Source organism: Diceros bicornis, chromosome 8, assembly GCF_020826845.1.
Source record: "Diceros bicornis minor isolate mBicDic1 chromosome 8, mDicBic1.mat.cur, whole genome shotgun sequence".
NCBI lineage: Eukaryota > Metazoa > Chordata > Mammalia > Perissodactyla > Rhinocerotidae > Diceros > Diceros bicornis.
The window spans coordinates 7026525-7050959 of NC_080747.1; the positions used below are offsets into that span (position 1 = coordinate 7026525).

General features: G+C 42.8%; 1 protein-coding gene across 2 annotated transcripts in view; it reads left to right on the plus strand.

Annotated features, from left to right (window-relative positions):
• The window catches only part of STX18 (syntaxin 18), a 132689-nt gene that overhangs the window by 56391 nt on the left and 51863 nt on the right, over positions 1–24435 (plus strand). For both annotated transcript variants that reach the window (XM_058546716.1, XM_058546717.1), the window contains exon 2: positions 15477–15544. In XM_058546716.1, the coding sequence (XP_058402699.1) occupies positions 15477–15544 (68 nt within the window). The remainder of the gene's footprint in view (positions 1–15476; positions 15545–24435) is intronic.

Genomic DNA, 24435 nt, shown 5'->3' on the forward strand with positions numbered 1-24435 from the left:
TGAAAGGGAAGCAGGAGAAGAAAACTTAGAATGATTGAGCACCTGCTATGTGCCAGACACAGTGTCAGATTCCTCACAGATGTTATTTTCATTGACAACTTAATAGTCACTTTCAGTGTTACTATTGTCTCAAGTTGATACATCAGATATTAAGGCTTGAAGAAGTTAAATAACTTGCACAAGGCCATATCAATAGTAAGTGACAGGGCTGGGATCTGAACCCAGGTCTGTATGACTCTGTAGCCCATGCTTTGCATTACAGAGACTGAGAGGAGTGCAACACACATGCACATTCTACACACCGTAGTCTCTGCACACATACTCTACACGCAGCCTCGGACCAGACAGGGTTTGGATTGGGTCTGAAAAGCAGTACAGAGCCATGTCAGATCCTTGGGTTGGAACTTCCTGTTCTGTTCTCCCTCCTCCCTTCCTCTCTTCTTTGTTACCTCCCTCCTCAATGTGCCTGGCCCATACTGGGTCTTATGTATTTGTCAAGGGAACAAATAAAAGAAAAGTTTCCAAGCGCACAGAAAAGAAGGTAGTGGTGATTAACCAGCGTAGGTTCACAAAGCACAAGCCGTGTCCCCCCCAGTCTCATTGTGCACTTTTGGATCGGGTTGCTAGGCAGGTAGGTGAGAAGATCTGATTTCAGAATGCAGTTAGCAAAGTCTCTCCATGATATTTTTGTGGAGGAAACATTTTCTTAAATGGACTGAATGTTAGGACTATGAGGGTGTCTGTGACTAGTTGAGTTGGTTGTCCACATGAGGGGTCTATAGCTCTGTGCTTCTTTTTCAGCCCTATTTTCATCCCAGTTTTTTAGTTGATGATTTTCAGTTATGAATGTCTTTAATAGCAGAATGATCAGAATGGCAAGTGACAGGAGGCCAGGATCAAATATGGGTATCTTGATGAAATAGTTTATAAGTAACAGTCATGGAAAAAATAATTTTAGTTGATGTTGTCAACTTGACTCAGTGACGTGAAAGTGAACATGCTCTTAGGTGGCGTTAATAGAAGCCCAAAGGCTAGAACAAGGGAGGTGGTGGTTCTGCTTTCCTCTTTGCTCCCTGCTGACACGCACAGTATTGAGTGCATCCTGGGAACCACATATGATTTTTGAGGCCCACAAATTGCTATGTTCAGAGGAGAGTAATAAGTATGGCCAGAAGCCACAGGTGTATTTCATGTAAAGAATTCTCGAGGGGGTTGAGAATGGTTAGCAGAGAGAAGTGTCAGATGGGGGGAACAAAATTCCTGGACTCGATTCAGAGTAAAAAGAACTTTGTACTGTTTGAGGTGGAATTGAAGAGGGATGACCTGGAAGAGGCGGTAGGTTCCCTACCGTGCTGCTCTTCAAACGAAGTAGGTAAGTGTGTTGCAGGCCCGTGCTAGTCTGGAGAATCCAGGAAGGTGGGCGTTTACTTGCTTTATAGTCTGTATATAATATAGCCTGTGGTAGGCAGACAGAAAGGTCAGAGGAGCCAGGAGTGGGTTGAGCTTTGAAAATGGAAGAAATGTGCTAGCAATGCCAAACAGATGCAGTTTGGGGACCTAAAAGAATGGGAATTAAAAATGTTTAATTAAAGTTTGGTCATAAAGACAATGAGATATATAGAGAAAGTTGGGGCTAGAAGGAGTGAGGAGGAAAAAGTTGAGAACATGATAGGCTTCTGCTTTTTCTTTAGGTTCAAGGGTCCTAGATCTGTTTTAAAATGGAAGTTGCATTGAGCTTCATGGGTCTTTAAGCACTGTAGGGTGCTTCTCAACTTTTGGCATTAAGTCATGAGTTCTTTCATTATGTCATTAACACTAAGAATTTCTAAATTTCTTAAAAGAGGTTAGGGACTTAATATTAGAAAAGAGCAATACTTTTCAGGTTGTTAGAAAGTTAGTTACTGTTAGACCACCAGCTTCATCCTAACTAGCATTAATCGTCCTTGTCTCCTCTGTTTAACCATTCCTATTGTCTGCTACTCAAGATCTGAGAAGCTAGAAATCCATCTCTCTCCTCTTTCATGAACACATTTCTCTCTCTCTCTTAAAAAACATGCGGAATTCTGGAATCTGCAATGCAGTAAGGTTGGCATTGGTTCTCAACAAAAATCCAAACAGGTTATTTAGCTACTGTTGCAGTTTTCCTTACATCAAGATCACCTAATTTCTTTTGTCTAATGAGGTTTCCAGACTCGGATAGAGCACTGACATATTCAACTAACATTTGTATATTTTATATATATATCTATATAGATAGATAATGTATATAATGTATATAACATATATACATTCAGCTAACATTTATAACATTCAGCTAACAGATACTTACAGGATGCCTCAAGGAAGACTTGATGCAGAGAAAGTGAGAAGTGAGCCCAGAATGCCATATTTTAAAACCTCCTTGGGCCAGCACATTTGAGTGGAAGTTTGGCTGATAGGAAAGAAGACATTCCAGGCAGAGAGAACAGCAGGTGCCAAAGTGCAGAGGCAGAAAAGAAGAGGCTCGATCAAGGAAAGGCTCTGGGGGTCTGCAGTGTGGGGTGGGTGCAGGAAGCGCAGGAGGAGAAGCTGGTTGGTGGGTACCAATTCCTTCGGCAGATGTTTAACGAGTAGACAGGCCTGGCTGACCAGTTTAATTTGTAGGGTGAAAGAGGAGGAGTCTAAAATGATCTGAGATTTTCTAACTTGGGGAATCAAGAGACAGAAGCTCTTTCTCTTTTGGAGATAGGAACAGGAGAGACTGAGAGTTAAGTCAGGAGGGGTGAGTGTACGTGATTGAGTAATTAACACTTTGGGACATGTTGCTTTTGAGGCACCAGTGGGACACACAATAGACAGTTGGATACACTCATCTGGAACACAGGCATGAGGCAGGGGCTGAGTGGACATTTCTGTAGATAGTCAATAAAGCTATGGATGGGAATGAATGGGTTTAGCAAGAATGTGTAAAGGGCTGGACTGACGAAAGTTTCAGAGGTTAGCAAAAGCTGAGGAGGCAATCTTCTTCACCAGAAGGTGAAGAAAAGTTGTCTGAGGTTTAAGAAGAGAACCTGGAGAGAGTGGGGTCCTGGAAGCCGAGGGAGGATAGTGCTTCAGGAGGGGCAGGCGAGAGCGTCGGGCGCTTGTGTGAGGCCTGGATAAGAGTGACTAGAGCTCCCACTGTCACGGCCCCCTCCAGTGCCTGCATTCATTGAAGGGTGGCATCATGCAATTGCCAGTAGAGGGGAAGGGACAGGAGGAGGCCCAGCTATAGTACTTGCTTGCTAACAACTGCCGAGAGAAGAGCAGAAAGCAAGAAAGGAGCAGTTCACCATGTAATCCCTTCACAAACTCAACCGCTGGGACCCAGAGTGCCAGGGAATGTCTGTGGCCGCGCCAGGCCCTCTCGTGGGTTGACTGGTCACTGGGGAGCTTCTCTGGCATGGGACGGGACTCAGACAGCCCGCACTGTGACTTCAGCAAGGTGGACGCACTCCAGAGGGGTGTTAGTTCTGAACTTATAGCTGTTTGGTATGGATGCATTTTTCAATTATGGCTGAAGGGAGTGGATGTGGAATTTAGTTAGTGGGCCTCCAAATTAAACCCGGAAACACAACCCTTGTGAAAAATCATTTTAGCTTATCAGTAGTTGGCAAACATTTATACAGCAGCGGTTGTTCTGGCTGTGCCTTTGGCTGCATACTAAACTGAACAGCAAGCTGTGTCCACTGATTGAATGAAAAAAATAATGATTTTGTGTTACAGGGAACTTTTTACAATATGCCAGAGGGACCTACTGGAGTCTCTTTAATCTTGAACAATGGTTGTTTCTTGCAGAGGCAAATTATGCAAATCGGTACTTAGTGTTTCATAATCAATCAAGGCTTTGTTGGGAGTGTTGTGAGTGCCAGCAGAACACAATTCCTATCATCCTGGGGGAGTGGGGGATGGCTTGCAAGTCAAACCACTGCTGTGATCAGCAAAGGACACTTGTTTCTGCTTTGAACTTCCCCTACAGTTAAAATGCAGTCGTCCTTTGAGAAGAATCCCACCATTTTGTACCAGGGTTTTTGTTTCACAGTTTATCTCACTTTGGGTAATTTATAAAACACCCACCAAGGAGCAGCTAGCAGGACTGTTCTGTGGGTGACACGTATAAACAAAGCTGGGCCTGCCGCCTGGGCTGGCAGATGGCAGCCATGCTCCCGGAGCTCCCTTTGTGTCAAACCTGCCCGGAGTGTAGTATTTTAAAATCTTCTTGGACTCATCCAAGTGCACACGTATATTCTGAAACAGTGTCACTTCAGCTTCAGCCTGTGCAGAACAATTAACCTTTAATAATCTTTTGATTCTAGATCAAAAACGAAGAACTAGAGAAATTTTAAAAACCCTTGGGAAAAAATCGCCATATTTTCGCGAGTTCCTGTTATTACTACAGCTATGATACTTGTGTTGCCATCTAGTGGATAATGTGAAGAATGGAGCCAACTTACTATGGGATTTTACCCTACTATTAATTTTTGAAGGAGGAAATGTCGATGCAAAATAACCAATAACCATTCTATAGATAAGAGAAATAAGGTGAGTTTACTTGAGCCAGAGTGAGGATTATAACCTGGGAAGGCCTTAGAAAGCGTTTCGGAGAAGTGTGGTTTTCAGTTACACACCCAGGATACATTTTAAGAGGTATTCAATTGCAAATTAGCAGGTCACTGAGGCGGTGATGTCGGGAAAGGGAGTAAATCGGGCGTTACCAATAGGGCATTACCAGTAGGGCGTAGGAGGGGAGGTATGCATTCTTATCTTAAGAGTGTATTCTTTACTTTAATGGTTAAGCAGATGTACAATGTTTGATAGGCCATGAGTCAGCCTTTTTAGTTCAAGCCGAATCAGTTTTGAACCCGAATAGGTACCCCATATACCTCAATATGTGAAAATCTCTTGTCAATAGAAAATCAGTTCAGTTCGGAGCATTAAATCGTTATTGAGGAACCGGTTTGGGCTGCCGCATATGCCTGAGCAGCTTACATCAGACAGACATGAAAACATTTCACAGCAAGATGGTAACATCTCTGAAAGAGATACAGCTTGTAAGACGGATCCTTAGCCTGGCCTGGAAATGGCAGAGAAGACTTTCAGGAGGTGTACTCACCTAAGTGGAGTCCTCTGCGTAGGAGTAAGGCAGAAGGCTGGGATTGGGAGGTAGGGGAGGGCTTTGAATCTGGAGAAGTCAGCAGAGAGAGGGACACTGGAGGGCCTTGGGCAAAGGAATTGGACTTGATCCTATGGGTAATGAGGAGTTAATGCACACTTTTAGTCAGGGAAGTATGTGGGAAGATTTATCTTTTTGTTTAAAAACACTTTTTGTCTGATTATGAAGATTATACATACTAATTGTAGAAAAATTTTAAACAACAAAAATGTATTAAGAAGAAAGCAGAGTCTCCAAATCTTTCCACCGAGACAGCTGTTGGGGGAAGAGGGAGAATCTCCCTCTGCCTTTTTCCTTAAGGTTCTTATGGCTGGCCAAATAATTAACAAGACAGGTTAGCAGGAGAAAGTAATACCAAGTTTAATAACATGTATACATGGGAGAAGCTCAGAAATGAGCAACTCACCCCTCTGTCTAAGCTGCTTGCTTAAGTATTGCAGCTAAAGGCGAGCGTGTTGGGGGTGGGCAGTGGCCTGGGACTTCAGAGGGCAGGAGGACAATTCTTTTTGGGGTCATCTATAGATAATGTGGTCAGGGAGAGACAGAGTTTTTGATAAAAGGGGCTTGGTGCCCCTCCCATTGTAACATCTATTTTACATTATCTTTATAGCCATCATGATAGAAGATCTGTTCCAGGAAGGAGCCACCATGTCAAATTCTTTAGGCAGTTAGTGGGGGAGGTCAAATGTCCTTCAGAGAAAACAATCAAGGTAAAGAGATATATTTCAGGGTGGCCAAATCTTGATCTCCCACACAGCCATCAACATTTTGACCAGCAGTCTTTTAGATTCCTCTCTATGTGTGTATACAGCTTTAGGTATCATTTCATATATTTTATGTAAATGGATGACATAGTACATGCTTTGGGCAACCTTGGGTCCCCTCCACCCCCCTGCCTCCAACAATATGCTTGTGGGGAAACCATCCCTGGTTTTCGGTAGTCCCTGGAGTTGGGTCCACATCAACAGCACAGATTCACCCATGGGACCAGATCTCACAGATGCATGTGTTGGGATGTTTTTGGTTTTGTTTGGTCTCTCCTAGTAAAACCTTTATGTGTAAGGACAGTAATGTGAGCATCTTTTCTTCCCTGTCAAATGCATCTAATAGGGACCACACTGCTACTGTTTTATAATCAGTTTGCTTTTATGGTCGATGGGCTGTATGCAACATTTCAATGTCTTGATGATTTTGGAAATTAGCATTATTAAAATCGAGCCACTTAAAAGTGAATTCGATTTATCTTCAGAGAAAGAAAGGGATGAGTCAGATGAATACCTATAGTTTTAGAATGGAGATTGAATAATTTATTTGGTTAAGTATCCATCTCATGAAGAAGCCAGCTCCTGGCTGATCCTGGAGTGTGGCTGTTAGCTTTCTGCAGTCCCATAGCTAAAGACAGTTTCTTTCACTGAACAAGCCATCTCAGCATTGGGTACTTTAATCTCAAAATGTTCCATCTACACTTCTGGTAAAAGCAGCCCTCAGAGACTGACCATGTTCACATGGGACAGCAGGGTCATCTTTGGGTAGACCTGCAGAGACTGACAGCACACAGGCACTTCGTTTGGGAGTCAGAGTCTCCCGTTTATTTTGAACCATTTATGTGAAATTTGTTACTTCAGTGTTGTCTCATATGTAAAATGGGATTATAATGGAACCTATCCCATAGGGTTGTTAGAAGAAGTAAACGAGATTATGGATACAAAGCATTTAGATTGGTGCCTCGTGCATGCACTCAATAAAAGTTGGCTATTAACTTGTGCTACTACTATTTTTTAAAAATGATTTTTACTGCCCTCCCTTTGTAGTGAAGTCCAGGGAGATTAAGCAACTTGCTCAAAATTTCAGTTGGCAAAAGTTAAGAGTTTAGGGGAGCTTATAAAAAGCGTTTCTTTCTTCCCAGCCCAATTTTGGAACCACCTAAAAGAGAAATACAGGAGTCAGAAGGCGAAAAAGCCGCATGGAGAACCTGGCTTTAGATTTGTGGCCAAAAGTGGGTGGAACATGGGCCAAAATAGACCCTCTCTGCTGGCTGGCTGCTGAGCATGCTCTCTCAAGAGAGATAAGTTGCTCCTCTTCCCTCAGAAGAGTGAGTGAAGGGTTGGGTGATAGGCCAGGAGTATTAGTCCAGCTGAAGGCCCTCCACACGAAGCCTGAGTGAGGAATTGGAGTCCCCTTCAGCAGTAAGTGGCAAAGCAGAGATTGGTGCCCAAGGATCTCAGCCACCTTCTTGGATTTCTTACCCATCCGTCTCTTGTCTGCCCTGCTCTACTCAAACCCCACACTGAGTCTTTTGCCCAGAGTTTGCTCCTCTGCCCATACCCCATCCCAGGCTAAAGGGTGGATGTAGATAAACTCAGATGTGGGGAAGAAAACCAATCCTGGGAGTTGTCTTCATTACTCATTTAAACCCTGTGTTGATGATTGATACCCTGAGTGAACTGATCACCATTGTACAGTCTTTCTGACCGTCCTGTTTCCTTGCTCACATTTGTGGGCCTTCCTCTTAGCATCCCTATGGCCTTGCCAACTCCAGGCCTCCTGTGTTGCAAAACACAAGGCACAGCAGCCAACCTCGGAGGACACGACTTCAGCCAGTGAAACCAGTCTCTTTAGATATACGCATGTTCCTACTTTATCATATAAATGAGCACTATTTGTGGAAACATTCAAAAAACCTTTCTTGCAGATCTTTCTGTATCCACTGTAGTTAGAAACATTTTTAAAATCAATATACACAAATACTCGCATATGAAATCCAGCTTATATTTCTGTGAAGAAAATCCTCAAACTTAAGCTAATTATTAGTAGTTTATTAGTCTTTTGACAGTATAATTTAGAATAAATAACTTAGTCTTGGAGTCATAAAGACCTGCAGTCAATCCCAGTTCTGCCACTTACTAGCTTGTGACCTTGCGTGGGCCTCAGTCTCCATGTTCTTTACATGGCATGGGAGTGATGTCTGCTTTGTCCGATTATTACGGGGGGGGGGTCAGGGGCAGCACTTGTCGAGCAGTTTGTGCAGTGCCTGGCACACACTGTTGGGTAAAGTCAAGTGTGTAGTGCATTGTCAAATGCAGATACAAGAAAAAAAGAACATCTTGATGTTGCTCATTCGGATGCTTTTCTCAGTTTCCTGTCATCCTCCTTATGCATGCTATACTGGAATACCACAGTTGTGACCTGCCAAGAATCTGTGCCTAAACTTGGGGGTTCGGAACTCAAGCCTGATATTTAGAATGCCTTGGGTTCCATTCAGGCTTCACCCCATCTGTCCCTGAGCAAATTGCTTACCCCCTCTCTGACTCAGTTTTCTCATCTGTAAAACAGGCGTGATAATGTTACCTGCCTCATAGGGGTTGCTGTGAGAATTAGAGGAGCTAATGCATGCACAGCTCTTGGAATACTGCCTGGTACATAGTAAACTCTCAATGAAAGTTTTGTTGTTAGTTTTTTTTTAAGTGGCATTGATCCTGTTAAATGGAACTTGAAGCAAAGATTGCAAGTACTTAGGAATGAAGTAGCTAGAGATTGTGGGTGAGATTTAGTTATTGGTTCAAGTATGAGTTAGTAGTAGTTTGGCAGCAGAAAATCTGTTCTTCAAAATGACTAAAAATGTTAAGAGAAGAAAGTGCTAAATAGGAGATTTTAAAAATAATGTTTTATTATGGAAAATTTCAAATATATGCTAAAGTAGACAGAATGGTATAAGGAACCCTCATGTATGTATGTGCCCATCTCCAGTAGTTAACCAACTCGTGACTGATCCTGTTTGTCTATTACTTACCCCCCCCCCTTTATTATTTTGTCACAAATCCCAGGCATCATATCATTTCATTTGTAGGTTGTTCAGTATATATCTCTAAAAGATAAGGATATTAAAAACAAAAAGATAAATAAAAACATAATCATAATATATACCATTATCACATCTAAATAAGAATTCATTATAATTCCATAATATTAAATAGTAAGAGGGAGATTTTTTAAACCAGTGAAATAACAATATTTTGGAGGCATTAAAATAACCTTAATATCAAATGGAACTAGAAAACACCAGCATATTCATGAATCTGACGGTATTGAGGGAGCCCGTGCTGGTTCAGCATAATTAGGGTTCTAGTCCCAGCTCTGTCAGCAATACCACTCTCAGGGCTTTGGTTTCTTTCCACTAAGAAAAATATCTATTTCTACAGGGTTGTTTTCAGAATTAACTGAAATAACCCACTTAAAGTGACTGGTACAGAGGAGATATTAAATATTACGTTCTTTTCCTTTCTTCCTTTTCTCTTTTAGCTACAATTTGATTTTTATTTTAAACTTCAGTTTATGTTAGGAATGAGGGATTCTCTGTTCTTTGGCCATATCCATCCTCTCTGGTAGACATATTTGATGCCATTCAGCGGTGTAATCAGAACCACAGCTCACTGACATAAAAACTCTTCCACGATGGAGTGTCCGTCAAATGGAAGATTATCGACTTTGTGCGAACAGATCGTCTCTTGAGAAGTACGTTCGGTGGCACAGTCTCAGACTTCACATTCTGATGCTGCACCTTCTGAACATACCTCACTGACTTTTTAGAATTATTTGCACGGATAGCCGGCATGTTCCTCTTCATGTGTTTGTTCACACAGTTATCTAGGTGCAGTCTTGTGATACCTTTTTGATCCAACTCCTAGGTCAGGAGTTATCAGATCTTGAAGCCTTTTCTGTTGGATTTCCCTTTATCCCCCTCTCTTTTTTTGCTTCTTTCCCCTTTCCAACATGTAGGCATTACCAGAGATACAAAAATGAACAGGATATAGATCCTGACCTCAAGAAACTTACTTCAGGTCTAGTGGCCATCACAGATAAATACTTCTAATGTAATGTGGAAAGTGCCGACAGGTATATATAAAATACTAAGGGAGGTGTTAGGCAAGGAGGTGCTCATGGAGGAGGTGACATTTAAGCAGAAGCTGGAGGGATGAGCCAGGGGTTCTTCGAGTGCATGGGATTGGGATAAAGAAGGCTGTTCCAGGCAGAGGAAAAGCAGTCACAAAGGCATAGAACTATGAAAATGGTGTGTCCCTCTGCTGCCCAAGCCTGTGAAATGCTCCACAGCATGGTTTAGCCCCCAAAGCACTCCCACGGAGTGTTCTTCCTCTGCCTGGAATAGCCTTTATCCTAACCCCCTGCCACCCGAAGAATTCCTGCTCATCTTTCCAGATTCTGCCTAAATGTGACCTCATCTGTGAAGCCCTTGTATCTTGTCACCTGCCTGGTCCCACAGAGAGTTTTCTATTGACCCCTTCCTTCCTCTCAGTACCCTCTCCCTAACCCCACTCCCCAAATCCTTCAGCAATATCAAGACTGCAAGAAATTGACACTAATTTCAGATCTTTATGGGGCAAATATACTTTCATTTTACTCTGGTTTCCTTGTCAAACTTGACACTGGAATGGCCTTTCTCCTTTTAGAAGTAGGAGGCATTCTCTTTAGATACACACATAGAAGTGACTCTCTTATCACGTAAGTGACTATTTTAAAATTAGCACCATGTGTGGAAACTTTCGAAATCCAAAGCATACAACCAGTCAACCTCTAAAAATTTGAAAATGTAAGGGCATGTCAGAATTGTCTGAAATATGCTGTGTTTGGCAGTTTATTCAAAAATGGGCCTAAGCACAACAGTCAACAGATGAGAGCTTGGCCAAGAATCTTTGCAAAGATGATGGTAGTCATGTGATTAAACTGTCAAATCATTCTTTTTGAAGGTAACCCCATCATAAAATGCTATTTGGGGACTTCAGTGTGTCTATTTAGATAAATCAAAGATCTATTGAAAAATTTTTTTTTTTTTTGTTATTGATTTGTTGTGATTTTTTTGTGTATATTTATTTTAGGAATCTAATAGAATTTCAGGGCTGTCAAATACCTACAGAAATCTTAATGCTCATTTATTTCTTTTCATTCTTGGCGTTTGAAATATTCTGTACGTTGTGCTCATGTTGAGTATTGAGTTTTTATACTGGTGGTATTATTAAGTCAGTAATTACTTAACACCTCTTAACTTATTAAATCCATTTAACCCTGAACAAGCTTCACCCTGTTTTAATAAATTCATTTTATAAGAAATCGCCATTATAGGGCATAAGAAATTGAGATCACGTTTGTTATACTTTAAGTGAAACCTCTTGTAATTATGTGTTTTGAGATGCCTGTGGGCACTCTTGTTTCTGGCACTCATCCCCATGCACCATTCTACCCTGGTAGACTAGAGCTAGCTAAAGATGGGGGTGGGAGAGCAGTGAGGGAGGGGGGCAGCTGGATCTAGCCTATGTAGTAGATTCCTTTGGACCTTTTTAATCTTTTTATGGAAAACTTTAGGACTCCTAAACAAAAAAACTGTTATGGATATTAAGGCTGTAAGCAGGTGTGCTAAGGACTGAATGTTTGTATACTCCCAAAATTCATGTGTTGAAGCCCTAACCCCCAGTGGGATGGTATTTGAAGGTGGGGCCCTTGGAAGGTAATAGGTCATGAGGATGGAGCCTCATGAGTGGGATTAGTGCCCTTGTAAGAAGACACATGAAAGAGAGGATCTCTCTCTACCATGTGAGGATTCAGCAGGAAGGCAGATGTCTGCAAACCAAAAAGAGAGCCCTCACCGGACACCAAATCTGCTGGCACCTTGGTCTAGGACTTCCAGCCTCCAGAACTGTGAGAGATAAATTTCTGTTGTTCATAAGCCACCCAGTCTTGGATATTTTGTTATAGCAGCCCAGGCTGACTAAGACAAAGTGCATTAGTTTCTTATTGCAGCTGTAACAAATTAACAGAAACTTAGTGGCTTAAGATAACACATTTATTATCTTATAGTTCCATAGGTCAGAAGTCCAAAATGGGACTCCCTAGGCTGAAATCAAGGTGTTGGCAGGGCTGTGTTCTTTTCTCTAGACTTTGGGGGGGATCCATTTCCTTGCCTTTTCCAGCTTCTAGAGGCTACCTGAATTCCTTGGCTCCCCTTCCTCCATTTTCAAAGCGAGCAACATTGGATTGAGTCCTTCTCCCACTATGTCCCTCTGACTCTGTCTTCTGCCTCCATCTTCCACATTGAAGGACCCTTATGATTACATAGGGCCTTCTTACCTGGATAATACAGTATAAGTCTAGGATAATCTCCCTATTTTAAGGTCAACTGGTGAGCAACCTTAATTCCATTTGCTGCATTAACTCTCCCTTGCCATGTAACATAATATATTCACAGGTTCCAAGGATTAGGACTTGGACATCTTTTGGGGGAGGAGGGGTGGCATTATTCTGCCTATCACAGAACATATAATTCTTTTGGGATTATGCAGTACCCACTGTTCATTCAACATTTAGTAAAAGTTTTTGAGGCTCTGCTTTGCACCAGGAACTATGTCTGACAAGCTCAGGGGAAAGAGAGAGAACCTTTTACCCTCTAGAAGCTTGCAGTCTGGTGGAAGGGAAATCAGTTCATAACTAGTTGTTGTGGCCATCACAAAGGAATAGGTGCTGAAATAGATGTATGTGTCATGTTTTGTGAGTGAATGGCATCTGGCTGTGCCTAGAGTGGGTGTAGGGAGGGAAAAGAGGATCTTGAAATAGGAGGAGGAGTTTGGGATGGAGAGGAGGTGGCTGGGGCATTCCCAGGAAAGGGTGTATGTGTTGGGAAGCCCTGGGACTTGGGGCCTGGAGTCTGGGGGGAGTGTGGCAGGGACTGAGGCCACATGGGACTTTGGGAGCTGAATTGTGCAGGGCCTTGAGGGCTTTATGGGAGTTGAGACTTGGCCCTGTTGGTTGTGCCCAGAGATTACACGTTGCCTGCCCTTTGTCACGTCAGCCAGCAGGGCTGCTTTGTGTGGCTACAGTGTGTTTTAAAACCAGAATTCATGGCTGCCAAATGTACTGCACCCATCCACTTCCTTGCTTTACTCATTTCTATTCTTTATCTGGCCCCTTGTAGGCAGGGGTTGGATAAGGTGAAGGAAATCATTGAAAGTTTTAAAACAGGAGAGTAAAGTGATCAAATCTTGTATGTTATGCAGTAAACACCTTGTTTGCATATCTCTTACATTTTTTTTCCCAACAATCTTAAAAGTCAGATTTTATAATGCAGTTTAAGTGGTAAATAGGAGTAAGGGGGGAAGGAAGGCAGCTTTGGTGTACTGGAAAACATACCGAATTTGAGCTCAGGCAGTGCTGAGTTTGCCTCTGAGCTCTGCCATGCACTAAATGTGTAACTTTGAACAAGTCACATAGCTTCTTTGAAGTTCACTTTCCCAAACTGATTGATGGGAGCAGTGATATCAGTGCCCACAATGGGGCTGTTGGGAAGAGAACGAGGTTGTGGATGTGAGAGTACCTAGCAGAGCCAGGGATAGTGGACAGACGCTCAGTCATTGTTTGTTATCTGGTAAATAAATGAATATTGTGGCTATACTTAATTTTTTCTTTGATTCCTGCTCTTAAAATGCCTGAAGGTACTTCTCTGAACCATATTCATTATTAGTCTAGACTCTGGGAAATTTAACTGAACTCCTACTGACCTATCTCCAGACAAACGTTGAATGTTTCTTTTGTGATAAAAACTATTTTTGTATTTAGACATATACTCATTCCACAAATACTTATTGACCTCCTTCTGTGCTTAGAATTGTGGGGGAAGCTGTGCAGCCCCTCCTTGTGTGGTTCATAATCCCACTGACAAAGAAGCGTGCAATAAAAGTTAAGCCAGAGGACGTGGCCCAGTATAAGTGAGTGCCAAGTGGGTGGTGTGCAGAAGTACTTTTAAGTTCAGAGCAAAGCGAAAATTAGCCTGAGTTGGCCTTGACAGAAAAAACTTTCGTGGAAAAGATGAAAGTTCAGCAGAGCCTTCAAGGCTGGGGCTATGTACGTTTGGAGTAAGTACAAAGGGCGTTAGGAGGAAACTAATGTGAGCAGTGGTCAAAGGATAGAGCAGGCCACCGGCTTAGTTAATCATTCCCTTCTTTTGGAAACACTTTTATCCCTTTCAACCATGGTCCTAGTTTTCTTCCTACCTCTTTTTATTTTATTTTATTTTACTTTATTTATTTTTTAATCCCTAGCTCCACCCACAGTACCTGACACACACCGTAGGTGCTTTGAAGTAGGTTTTTATTATACTAGAAATCAGCCATCACAAATAGAATCCTTTGTACCTTTGTGCCTTTTTTATCCATCCGTGGAAGCAGGCCATAGGGAAGATGGAGATTTGCTGTGTAGAGAGAATTCGTTACCCCTGAATCTTTTCTTTAACTTTGCTGCTCTGCATGAGCCCTAATAACAAACTTGATAGCTCCAGCCGTAAAATTCATCCCCCAGAATACTTGGAACAAGGTGGGGCAATTAATAAAAGAAACTTTAACTAAACTGTAGTTGGGAAGGCCTGTAGGGGGAGCTCTCACACATTGTCAATTACACCAACAAGGAAGAGACAGACCCTTGCATCTTGGACAGGAAGTAAAACTACTTTACTACTGAGGGAAAACTTCTCTCCCCACCTGGCAACTGCCCAGCCAATGAGAAATGCCACAGCTCAGCCATTGCCCTCCTTAACTATTACTTTCCCACATGGATTTTCTTAAAACAGCCACTCTCTACTCCCTCTTTTTTCTCTATAAAAGTAGCTCTTCTTCCTTGTTTGTTGGATTTGCCTATGGTTTTCCATAGCATGCGCATCCCGAATTGCAATTCTTTTGGCTATTCCCAAATAAACTAATTTTGAGATAAAATAACAGGCAAATTTGCTTTTTAAGTTGACAAAGGAATATTCGTCTAAAATTTTAGATATAAGACATATCAGGAAAGGAATTGGCCTTTATTGAGCATGTGCTGTGTAGTTACTAGACATACATTATCTCATTTAATCTCGAAGTTCCTTGGAGATCATCTCTTCATAATGTCATAGATGACAACAGTTACAGGAAGAAGGAACCATCAATAAGAGACCAAGGCTCCATACAGATGTTGAATTATCATGTTGTATACCTGAATCTTATATAATATTATATACCAATTTTACCTAAATTTAAAAAAAAAGAGAGAGAAAGACCAAGGCTCAGAATGTGGGTGACTATCCATAAGTTCCAACAAGTTAGTGATTATACAAGAGTCTAAAACCAAAGTTGTCCCGTTTGTAGCTTCAGAATCTTTCTACAACCTGCATTCCATTTCCTGTTAACTTAAAATTTATTACGTTTGAGTGTAACATATCTATCTATCTAAACTGTTTTCTTTCTTTTAATTTTAGATTTCACACATTGGCAAACTGAGAGATTTTCTTCTGGAACACAGGAAAGATTATATTAATGCTTATAGGTAAGTGCATATTTTTTACCATGGCTTTGGTGACTGTGTTCTTTTTCATACCTATATTCCTTTTGAGCTTTTTGTCCTTACTTTTTACTTAATAATGCAGAATTGTAATGGGGAAGATCAGGTTGGCAGTGGAAGAATATCTGCAGAGCAAAAAGCAGCTCTCCTAGCCAGGCTAGGCTCTTGCATTCCCCATGTCCTCAAAGTCACACTGTCCCCACAACAGTCTCTTCTATTCTGATACTCCCATGTGTTGTATCTCTGTATGTACCATGTATGTTGTGAGGCATGCAGAGGTGAATGAGACCGAGTTCCTCACTCGATAAATATGCACTGAACAAATGAAGGGGTGATGCAAGTCACAGAAAAATGCCTTTGGAGAGACGACAGCTCTTGCCTCTTGAGCGTTTTGGTTAGGTTGATTTTTATAAGGAGAGAGCGTTTTGATCGAGGCTTCCAAAATGGTTTCTGGACTAGGCTCCAGCTCTCACCAGATACAGGTGCGTTGCAGTGCAGGTATGACGTCTCCTCCTCTGCCCTGACCTGCACTTGCTCTTGGCTGTAGGATGGCATTTCTACCACAGGACTCAGCTTCAAGGGTGTTGTATAAATTAATAGAAAAGGTGGATTGGACATGCAAAATGACATGAGGAGCCTCTGTTTAGGATTTCATCTTTATAAAACGAAGCTGGGGGCCGGCCCCGGGGCTCAGCGGTTGAGTGCGCGCTCTGCTGCTGGCGGCCCGGGTTCGGATCCCGGGCGCACACTGACGCACCGCTTCTCCCGCCATGCTGGGGCCGCCTCCCACATGCAGCAACTAAAAGGATGTGCAGCTATGACATACAATTATGTACTGGGGCTTTGGGGGGAAATAAAATAAATAAATTTTAAAAATCTTTAAAAAAAAAATAAATAAAACGAAGCTGTTTGTACTTCAGAAGCCTTATTCTCACCAAGTTAGAGAATATAAAATAAATCCTCTGATTTTTAAAAAACTGTCAATATATGCAAAAATGAAAATAGTTCCTATTAATTCTTTAACGGAGAAAATAATTGTACCCTAGGTGAATTTTAAATAATCCCTGCTGATTTGTCTACTTAAACAATATAGGGAACTTTATACTTTTAAGTGTACTTCATTTGTATAATTTTGGAATATACTAAAATTATTATTCTAATGCGTAGTACCAAGAAGACCTTATTTTTAAGTTCTCAGTTAAAATAGTTGGTCAACACTAGATGGCAGTGTAAATTTTATTTCTAAAGGTGTGTATGTATATCAAACACTAGTATTATAGTCCATAAAAATGGAAGCTACAGTCATTTTGGAAAACTTAACAAAACTGGTATAAACCTGTCAATTTCCAGCTCCTTTCTTAGTACCTGACAACCTAGGTTAAAGATGTGGTTGTAGAGATCTTTCATGGAAATCCGTTGTTAACTTCCCTTTGCCTTGAAAAGGCATCCAGCTAGATGAATGCTTTAAATGTTGGTTTAGTTCAAGGCGGCCCGCCTCCTTATTAGCCGTGTGAACCTGAGAAAGTCATTTAATCTGTAAAACCCAATGTCTTCCTTTAAAGATTTTATTTATTTTATTTTTTCCCCCCAAAGCCCCAGTAGATAGTTGTATGTCATAGCTGCACATCCTTCTAGTTGCTGTATGTGGGACTCAGCCTCAGGATGGACGGAGAAGTGGTGCCTCGATGCGCACCCGGGATCCGAACCCGGGCCACCAGCATTGCAGCGCGCGCACTTAACCACCAAGCCACAGGGCCGGCCCTACCCAATGTCTTCCTTTAAACCAGGGTCAGCAAAGTACAGCCTGCAGGCCAGGTCTAGCCTGCCGCCTGCGTTTGTACAGCTTGTGAGCTAAGAATAGTTTGTACATTTTTAAATGATTGGGGGAAACGTAATAATAAGATTTTATCACATATGAAAATTTTGTGACATTCGAATTTCAGTGTCTATATAAATAAAGTTTATTGGGAGCCTGCCACACCCATTCGTTTACATATTATCTATGGCTGCTTTTGCACTAAACAGCAGAGTTGAGTGGTTGTGACAGACTATATTGCCTGCAAAGTCTAATATGTTTACTGTCTGGCCCTTTTCAGAAAAAGTGTTGTGGAACCCTGTTCTAAACAATGGGAGTGATAATCACTCAACAGCTAGTTGGGAGATTTCAAAAAGACAGTATAGGGGCCAGCCTGGTGGCGTAGTGGTTAAGTTTGCATGTTCCACTTCACGACCCGGGGTTCACAGGTTTGGATCCTGGGCGTGGACCTATGTACCACTTGTCAAACCATGCTGTGGCAGGCGTCCCACATGTAAAGTGGAGGAAGATGGGCACGGATGTTAGTCCAGGGCCAATCCTCCTCAGCGAAAGAGGAGGGTTGGCAACAGGTGTCAGCTCAGGGGTAACCTTCCTCACCAAAAAAACAAGATAATATAATTGAGATGCAGTGGAAAAAGAAAAAAGCAATGGGTTTATAAAAAGATTATTGTATCAGAGTGCTATTCTGTAAGTTGGCAATAGTTTTAAACTTTTGATTATGATAGTGATATTAAGGCATTTCTCCTCAAACAGCAGAGCTCAGCTCTCACACACTGTGTGTCAGTGTTCCCAGACCACTACAGCGCGGACTCACTCTGAGTCCTTTCCTCGGTGTTGCCCGGTACAGCGTGCCACTGGCCGAAAGCTCCCCCCACAGCTACAATGGCAGCAAGTGCTGGCACTGAGGGCTGGGATCCCCGAGGGCCAGGCCCAGCTCTGCCACTTACTGGTGGTGTGGCTTGAGCGTCAGATGGAACTGTGGCTCCTGAGGCTTTCTTAGTCTTGACCAATCCATCCCCCCATTATAGAAACTCAGTCTTTTACTCATTTTCCCCGTTGCAGCTGTCCATTGCCAACTAATGCGTTCTGAGTCCACTCCTACCAGTGTTTTGATCTCTCTGAAATGGCGTGGGCTTGGAGGCCAGTCACATCTTAGTTCCAGTCCCAGCTCTGCCACTGTTAATCATGTGAGTGTGCACAGCTCACTTCACATCTTCGTGTGTTCTTTTTTATAAAATGTGGATAATGTTCTTATGAGGATTAAATGAGATGTGTGTGAATTCCTGGCACACAGAAGTCTCTTGGTGAATGGTAATTGATTTGGAAACCTATTTGACCTATGCTGCAGTTGGGGGGTGGTCAGTTAAAAAAGAAATCACCTTGGGCCAGCCTGTTGGCGAAGTGGTAAAGTGCATGCACTACGCTTCAGCAGCCCGGGGTTCACAGGTTTGGATCGCAGGCGCGGACCTGTGCACTACTTATCAAGCCATGCTGTGGCAGGCGTCCCACATATAAAGAAGAGGAAGAAGGGCACAGCTGTTAGCCCAGGGCCAATCTTGCTCAGCAAAAATAGGAGGATTGACAACAGATGTTAGCTCAGGGCTAATCTTCCTCATCAAAAAAAAAAAAAGAAAGAAAAGAAAGCACCTCTATTTTCTGCCAGAGAGAGGTGGAGGGGAGAGAGAGAAGGGGGCGGGATGCAGGAATCAGGTCAACATGATGGAGATGGAGGTGTTATCAGCTTTATCACCAGTAAAATCTAGGGTGGCAGGCAGAGCTTAGGTCTGCGGGTGGATGGCCTTGCTGAAGGTTCCTGAATTAGACCCACTCGGCCATTAGTGCCCCTAACAGTCGCAGTCCCTGGAGCACAGACAGCAGGGGCAGGCCCTTTAATAGCACATGTGAGAGAGGAACAGAGCAGATCTTCTGTCTGTAAGCAGGAAGATCCCAAAGAGAGAAGAGAGAGAGAAAGGAGCTGTGGCTAGATGCATGTTCATGCCCGGTTACAAATCAGAGGAGACCCTCCTTCTCCCATGGGACGGGCAAGGAGGGAGAAGGCTGAGGGAAGGAGGCTAGGTGTCATACTAGGGGAATTGGTTCACAGAGGGCATAAGCATTCCACTTGATGCCCTATATTCTCTTCAGATGGAGAAAGGCCGCCCTTACCTTCTCTCATCAAGCTCTCTCTCCCAAGGTTGATAGACGTTTAAAGCCTTTCCTTCTACTTGTGCCTCCCAATGCAATGTGCTGGCCTTGGCCTGCTCTTAGGAACATTTTGGTTGGATTATGATGGTGAAATTGAAAGAATATGTTCAGAAATATTGCCTTCAGACCCATAAGGCTATGTTAGGTTGACATAATTAGGAAGCTGTAATTTTTTCCATAATGTAGGGCTGACTTTATTGACCCATTTAATTTTTTTTAATAATGACATTTTACTAGAGCAGAACAGCATGCAACCACAGTAGCCTCTGGTTGGATCTCTTGAATGATTTTAATTAAAAATAATTTCTCCACTTCTGGTAGATGTACCTTTTCCGCAGTGTCCTGGCAACAAAACAATACCGTTTTGGGGAAAAACTTTCTGTTGTTGTTGCTAATAGAATAACTATCCTGTCAGTTTCCCATTTAAAAGGTTAATGTATGATATTTCCTAAAGGAACATCACCTTTTAATTGAATAATCAGTTTTATCAAATTAACCTTTAGACCTTTTCAGTTTCGCTGAGCTGAGCTTCCATTAAATCAAAAGACAGAGTAGGAGGCTGTTAATCCAGTGTTCTTGGAGTTAGTCGTTTATGGTCTGCTCTGTCCGCGGGGTGCGTATGCACTGAGAAGCGAGCCCTTTCTTACTCATTTGTCCCTGACCCTTTGGCCTCGTGTCTGGTGAGACAGTTTCTGTTAGGGGCCAGCACAAGGCTTGTGGCCCCTCTGCTCACCCCCTTCACTCCTCCTGGCTGATCTGACTGGGGAGCTGGGGAGGAGGCATCTAGCATGCTTGCTCAGCCCCTTTTTCTCACTTTTGGGTCTTCTGCCTCAGGTAGAGTACCTTCTGTTAGGGTTAGCATGTTGAGCCAAACTAGTCAAGAAAACACGATGCTGGGGAGTGTTGGGATAGGGAAATACTTCTCTCTCACTCTTCAAGTTTCATTGAGGGGAGAGCCATCCATTCCCCAGGAACCTATGGGCTTCCCTCTCTCCTCCAGCTCTCCCCCAGGAAAAGCAGAAGTTAGGGTTGGGGAGTGGGATGGTGCCACACCAAGGGAGGAGAGGGGACTTACCTGATGGTTGGCACTAAAAGGAGCCCCATGCTTACTCCTCCTTTTTCTCTTTGGGAGGGGCCTGCTGTCAGGATGGGTGTACCTTAAGTTTTCCAGGGAAGGCGTTGGGGTGGGGGTAAAATCAGTGTGGGAGGGACTTATTAAGGAGCACGGTTATAGCTGTTTGTCAAGCCTGTTCTCCATGTCAACCTCATGCTTTCAGTCAGGTCATTCAAAAAGTACTTAATTATTGATTTATCAGCCTACTAAATGCTAGACATTGCTCTTGACGATGGGGATACAGCAGTGAACAAACAGTCAGAAATCCTTGCCTTTGTGGAGCTTATATTTTGGGGGGAAAGACAGACAAGAAGCAAAATAAATAAGTAAAATATATAGAATATTAGAGCAGGATAAGTGCTTTTAGGGGGAGGGAAGAAGGGAGAGGGGATAGAGAATGTCAGGAGAGTATGATTTTATAAAGGTAGGTTAGAGAAGGCCTCATTAAGAGTGGGACATTGAGTAAACACTAAAAGATTTTAAGGGATCAGTTTATATAGATATCTGGGAAAGAACATTCCAGAAGGAGGAGACAGCCAGCAAGTGTAAAGGTCCTGATGTAGGAGTATGTCTGGAACAGCAAGGAGGCCAGTGTGACTGAGCAGGAATGGGACAGTTGAAGATGAGCTCAGAGAGATGGCAGCAGCCACATCTTGTAGGTCATCTTAAGGATCTTGTAGCTCTTGTAGGGACCTTGGCTTTTACTCTTAGGTGCGAAACCACTGGAAAGTCTTGGAAGGAGCATTGATAGACTGAATTACTTTGTAGCTGGATCAGTATGGCTAGTGTGTTAGAGTAGACTGAAGAGGGGAAAGGCAGAAGCAGCAGACGAGTTAGGCAACAGTTAGAATCCAGGTGAGGAATATTGCTGACATGGACCAGAGAGGTAGCAGTGAGTGATAACAAGAAGTCAGATTCTGGAAATATCTTGAAGGGAGAGCCAACAAGATTTGTTGATGGATTAGATGTGAGCTGGGAGAGGAACAGAGGAGTCAAGGATGACTCCGGGTTTGGGGCCTAAGCAGGTAGAAGAAATGGAAGTAACGTCAACACAGATGGGCAATGCTGGAATGTTTGAGGAGGACGGGCAGGAGCGCAGTTCTGGGCATATTTGTAATGCAAATTAAACATCCGAATGGTGATGTTTAGCAGACAGTTAGGTATACGTGTCTCAAGTTCAAGGAGAGGTCCAGACTAAAAATAGAAATTTGGGACCTGTCAACGTAAAGCTGGTATTTACGCTGGTAAAACCATGAGACAAACTCACCAAGGGAATGGTGTAGATAGCGAAGAGAGTCAGGGACTGAGCCATGAACACCCGTCGTTAAATGGTCGTGAGCTAAGAGGTGTCAACAAAAAGGCTTAAAACAAGCAGCTGGTGAGGTAGGAGGAAAACAGGAAAGTGTGGTGTTGTGAAGGCCAGGAGGAAGATGCCATCAGCTCTGTCCAGTCTGTGCGAAGTAACTGGGGTGAGGGCTGAGCCAATGTGGGGATCATTGGTGACCTTGGGGAACGAGGACGACGGTGATGAGGCTAAAAGCCTGTTTAGATTGAGTTCAAGAGAGAATGGTCAGGAAAGTGGAGATCTGGGGCATAAACTTCTTAGAGAAGTTTTATTCAAAAGAGGGGAGAAATTGGACAGTAGCTGGTAGGAGACGTGGAGTTGAGAGGTTTTGTTTTGTTTTTTGAGTTGGGAGAAATAACACCATGCTTGTATGTGGCTAGGAAAGATCCAGTAGACAGGAAAAACTGGTGTTATTAGTAACTAATACATGTAGTATTCACTGTGTGACAGACACTTTCTAAGCATTATGTGCACATATTAATTCATTTAAGGTTGATGGTGCAGGAGAGAGAAAGGAGAATTGCTGGGGCTAGTCTGGTGCCCAGGTGGAGGAGGCATAACCAGGAGATAGACACTTCATCCGTAGTAGCTGGAGAGAAGGCAGAGTCTGTGAGCCCAGAGGAAGAGAGGTGGGGAGATGTGGTGGGAGCTTGTAGGGGTTCTCAGGACACAGGAAGCAAAGTTATCTCTGACACTGAAGATGGGGAAGGAGGTGTTGGAGTTTTGAGGAGTGTGGCGAAGATATGAAATGGTCATCTAGAAGAGTGGGAAAGCAAATGCCCCAGGGACTTAGAGCGTAATTGCCAGGCACTGTTAGGGGACCACTTTTGATCAGAATCATGATAAAGCCGATATTTTGACCTCTGTCTGATTCCCACTTGATCCTAAATTCAGCTAAATAGTGAACTGTTAACTATTGGTTTCTCTACGCCACCCGTCTCCTTCAACTCTCTGACTACAAATGGTTCTTCTCTCATTGCTTCCCACTCCTGGCATTCTTGCAAGAGCCAGACTTTTCCTATGGCCCTCAGAAGATTAGGATAAAAGGGTCAGATCAGTTAAACAAGATCCAAGCAACCAAATGTTTTTTGAGTGCCCATCATGTGAAATTGGTCTATTATTACAATTTTTAGACTGCACCAGATTTTTACTCTCTTGAATTTTATCAGGCCACGGTGAATGTTAGTAGCCTCAGCTCTGTGGGCATCGTAGTGTACGTCACGTTGACTTTTCCCTTTCCCTTTAATAGATTATAGAACTTCAGAAAGTGATCCTTTATTACTTAAAATCTCCTTTAGTTTCTCCAGATTTTATCACAAAATGGTTAGAAGACTATTTGTCCTGGTTTCTTTTTTCAGAACCAAGTGTCAGTCGAGGAACATTTAGTCTCAAGGGCATTACTTCTGTCCTTTTATAAGGACAGGTGTTAATAATGGTTTCTTTCTTTCATATTTCCAGCTTGCTCTTCTCTTCCTTCTGTGTTCTTTGTTTCTATTAATGTCTGTTGCTCACTCAGGCCCCAGCTCTCAGAGTCTGATGATGCTTTGCCTCCAACATCTGTTGTGTTCCTGACAATTTTACATCTCAGATCTATCCTGTCTTTCCAGTCTGCTGCCACTACCCAAGCTCTGCCATTGTCCCTTTCTCAAATATTGGTTCAACTGAAATTTACCAGCAGCTACCTGTTACATGGTGCTGGTGATAGAAAGATGAAATAGCAAGATTCTCTGCCTAATTTCAGTAACCTCTACTCCATCTAATGTGGTATTGCCACATTTGTCTTCATTTAGCTCAGCCCTTCCATTGGCTACAGAATAAAACTCCTTCAGCTAGCACTGGAGGCCCACCAGGAACTCATGGCTTCTACCCATCCTGTGCTCCAGCCACACTGAACCACTGACTGTTCTCCAGAGAGGCTCCCTCTCTCCTGATTGCGTTCCTTTACTTACTCAAGGTGTCTGCTCTTGCCTCCCCACGGCCACATCCTGCCGTTCAAGATTTAGTTTATAGATCGCCTTTCTCCTGATCAACTAGTGGGAAATAAGCATCCCCTCTTCTGAACTCTCCTGCCTTTTATGACATGAGCGGTGCTCTGGGTGGTGGTGAAGAGTATAGACTCCAGAGCCAGGATGCCTTGATTCAAATCCCAACTCTGCTCATTGCTAGCTGGGTGACCTTGGCAACTTATTTAACCTCTCTATGCCTCAGTTGCTTCATGTGTAAAATGGGAATTATAATAGTACTTACCTCATAGAATTTTGAAAATTAAGTGGGTGTTAATGCATGAAAAGTGTTATGTAATGTTTGTTTTATGATATGTAAGCATGTACATAAACCTGTGGATGTCACCTATTATGGTATAGTTTACTGAGAGTAGGAGCTATATTTTCTTGGTG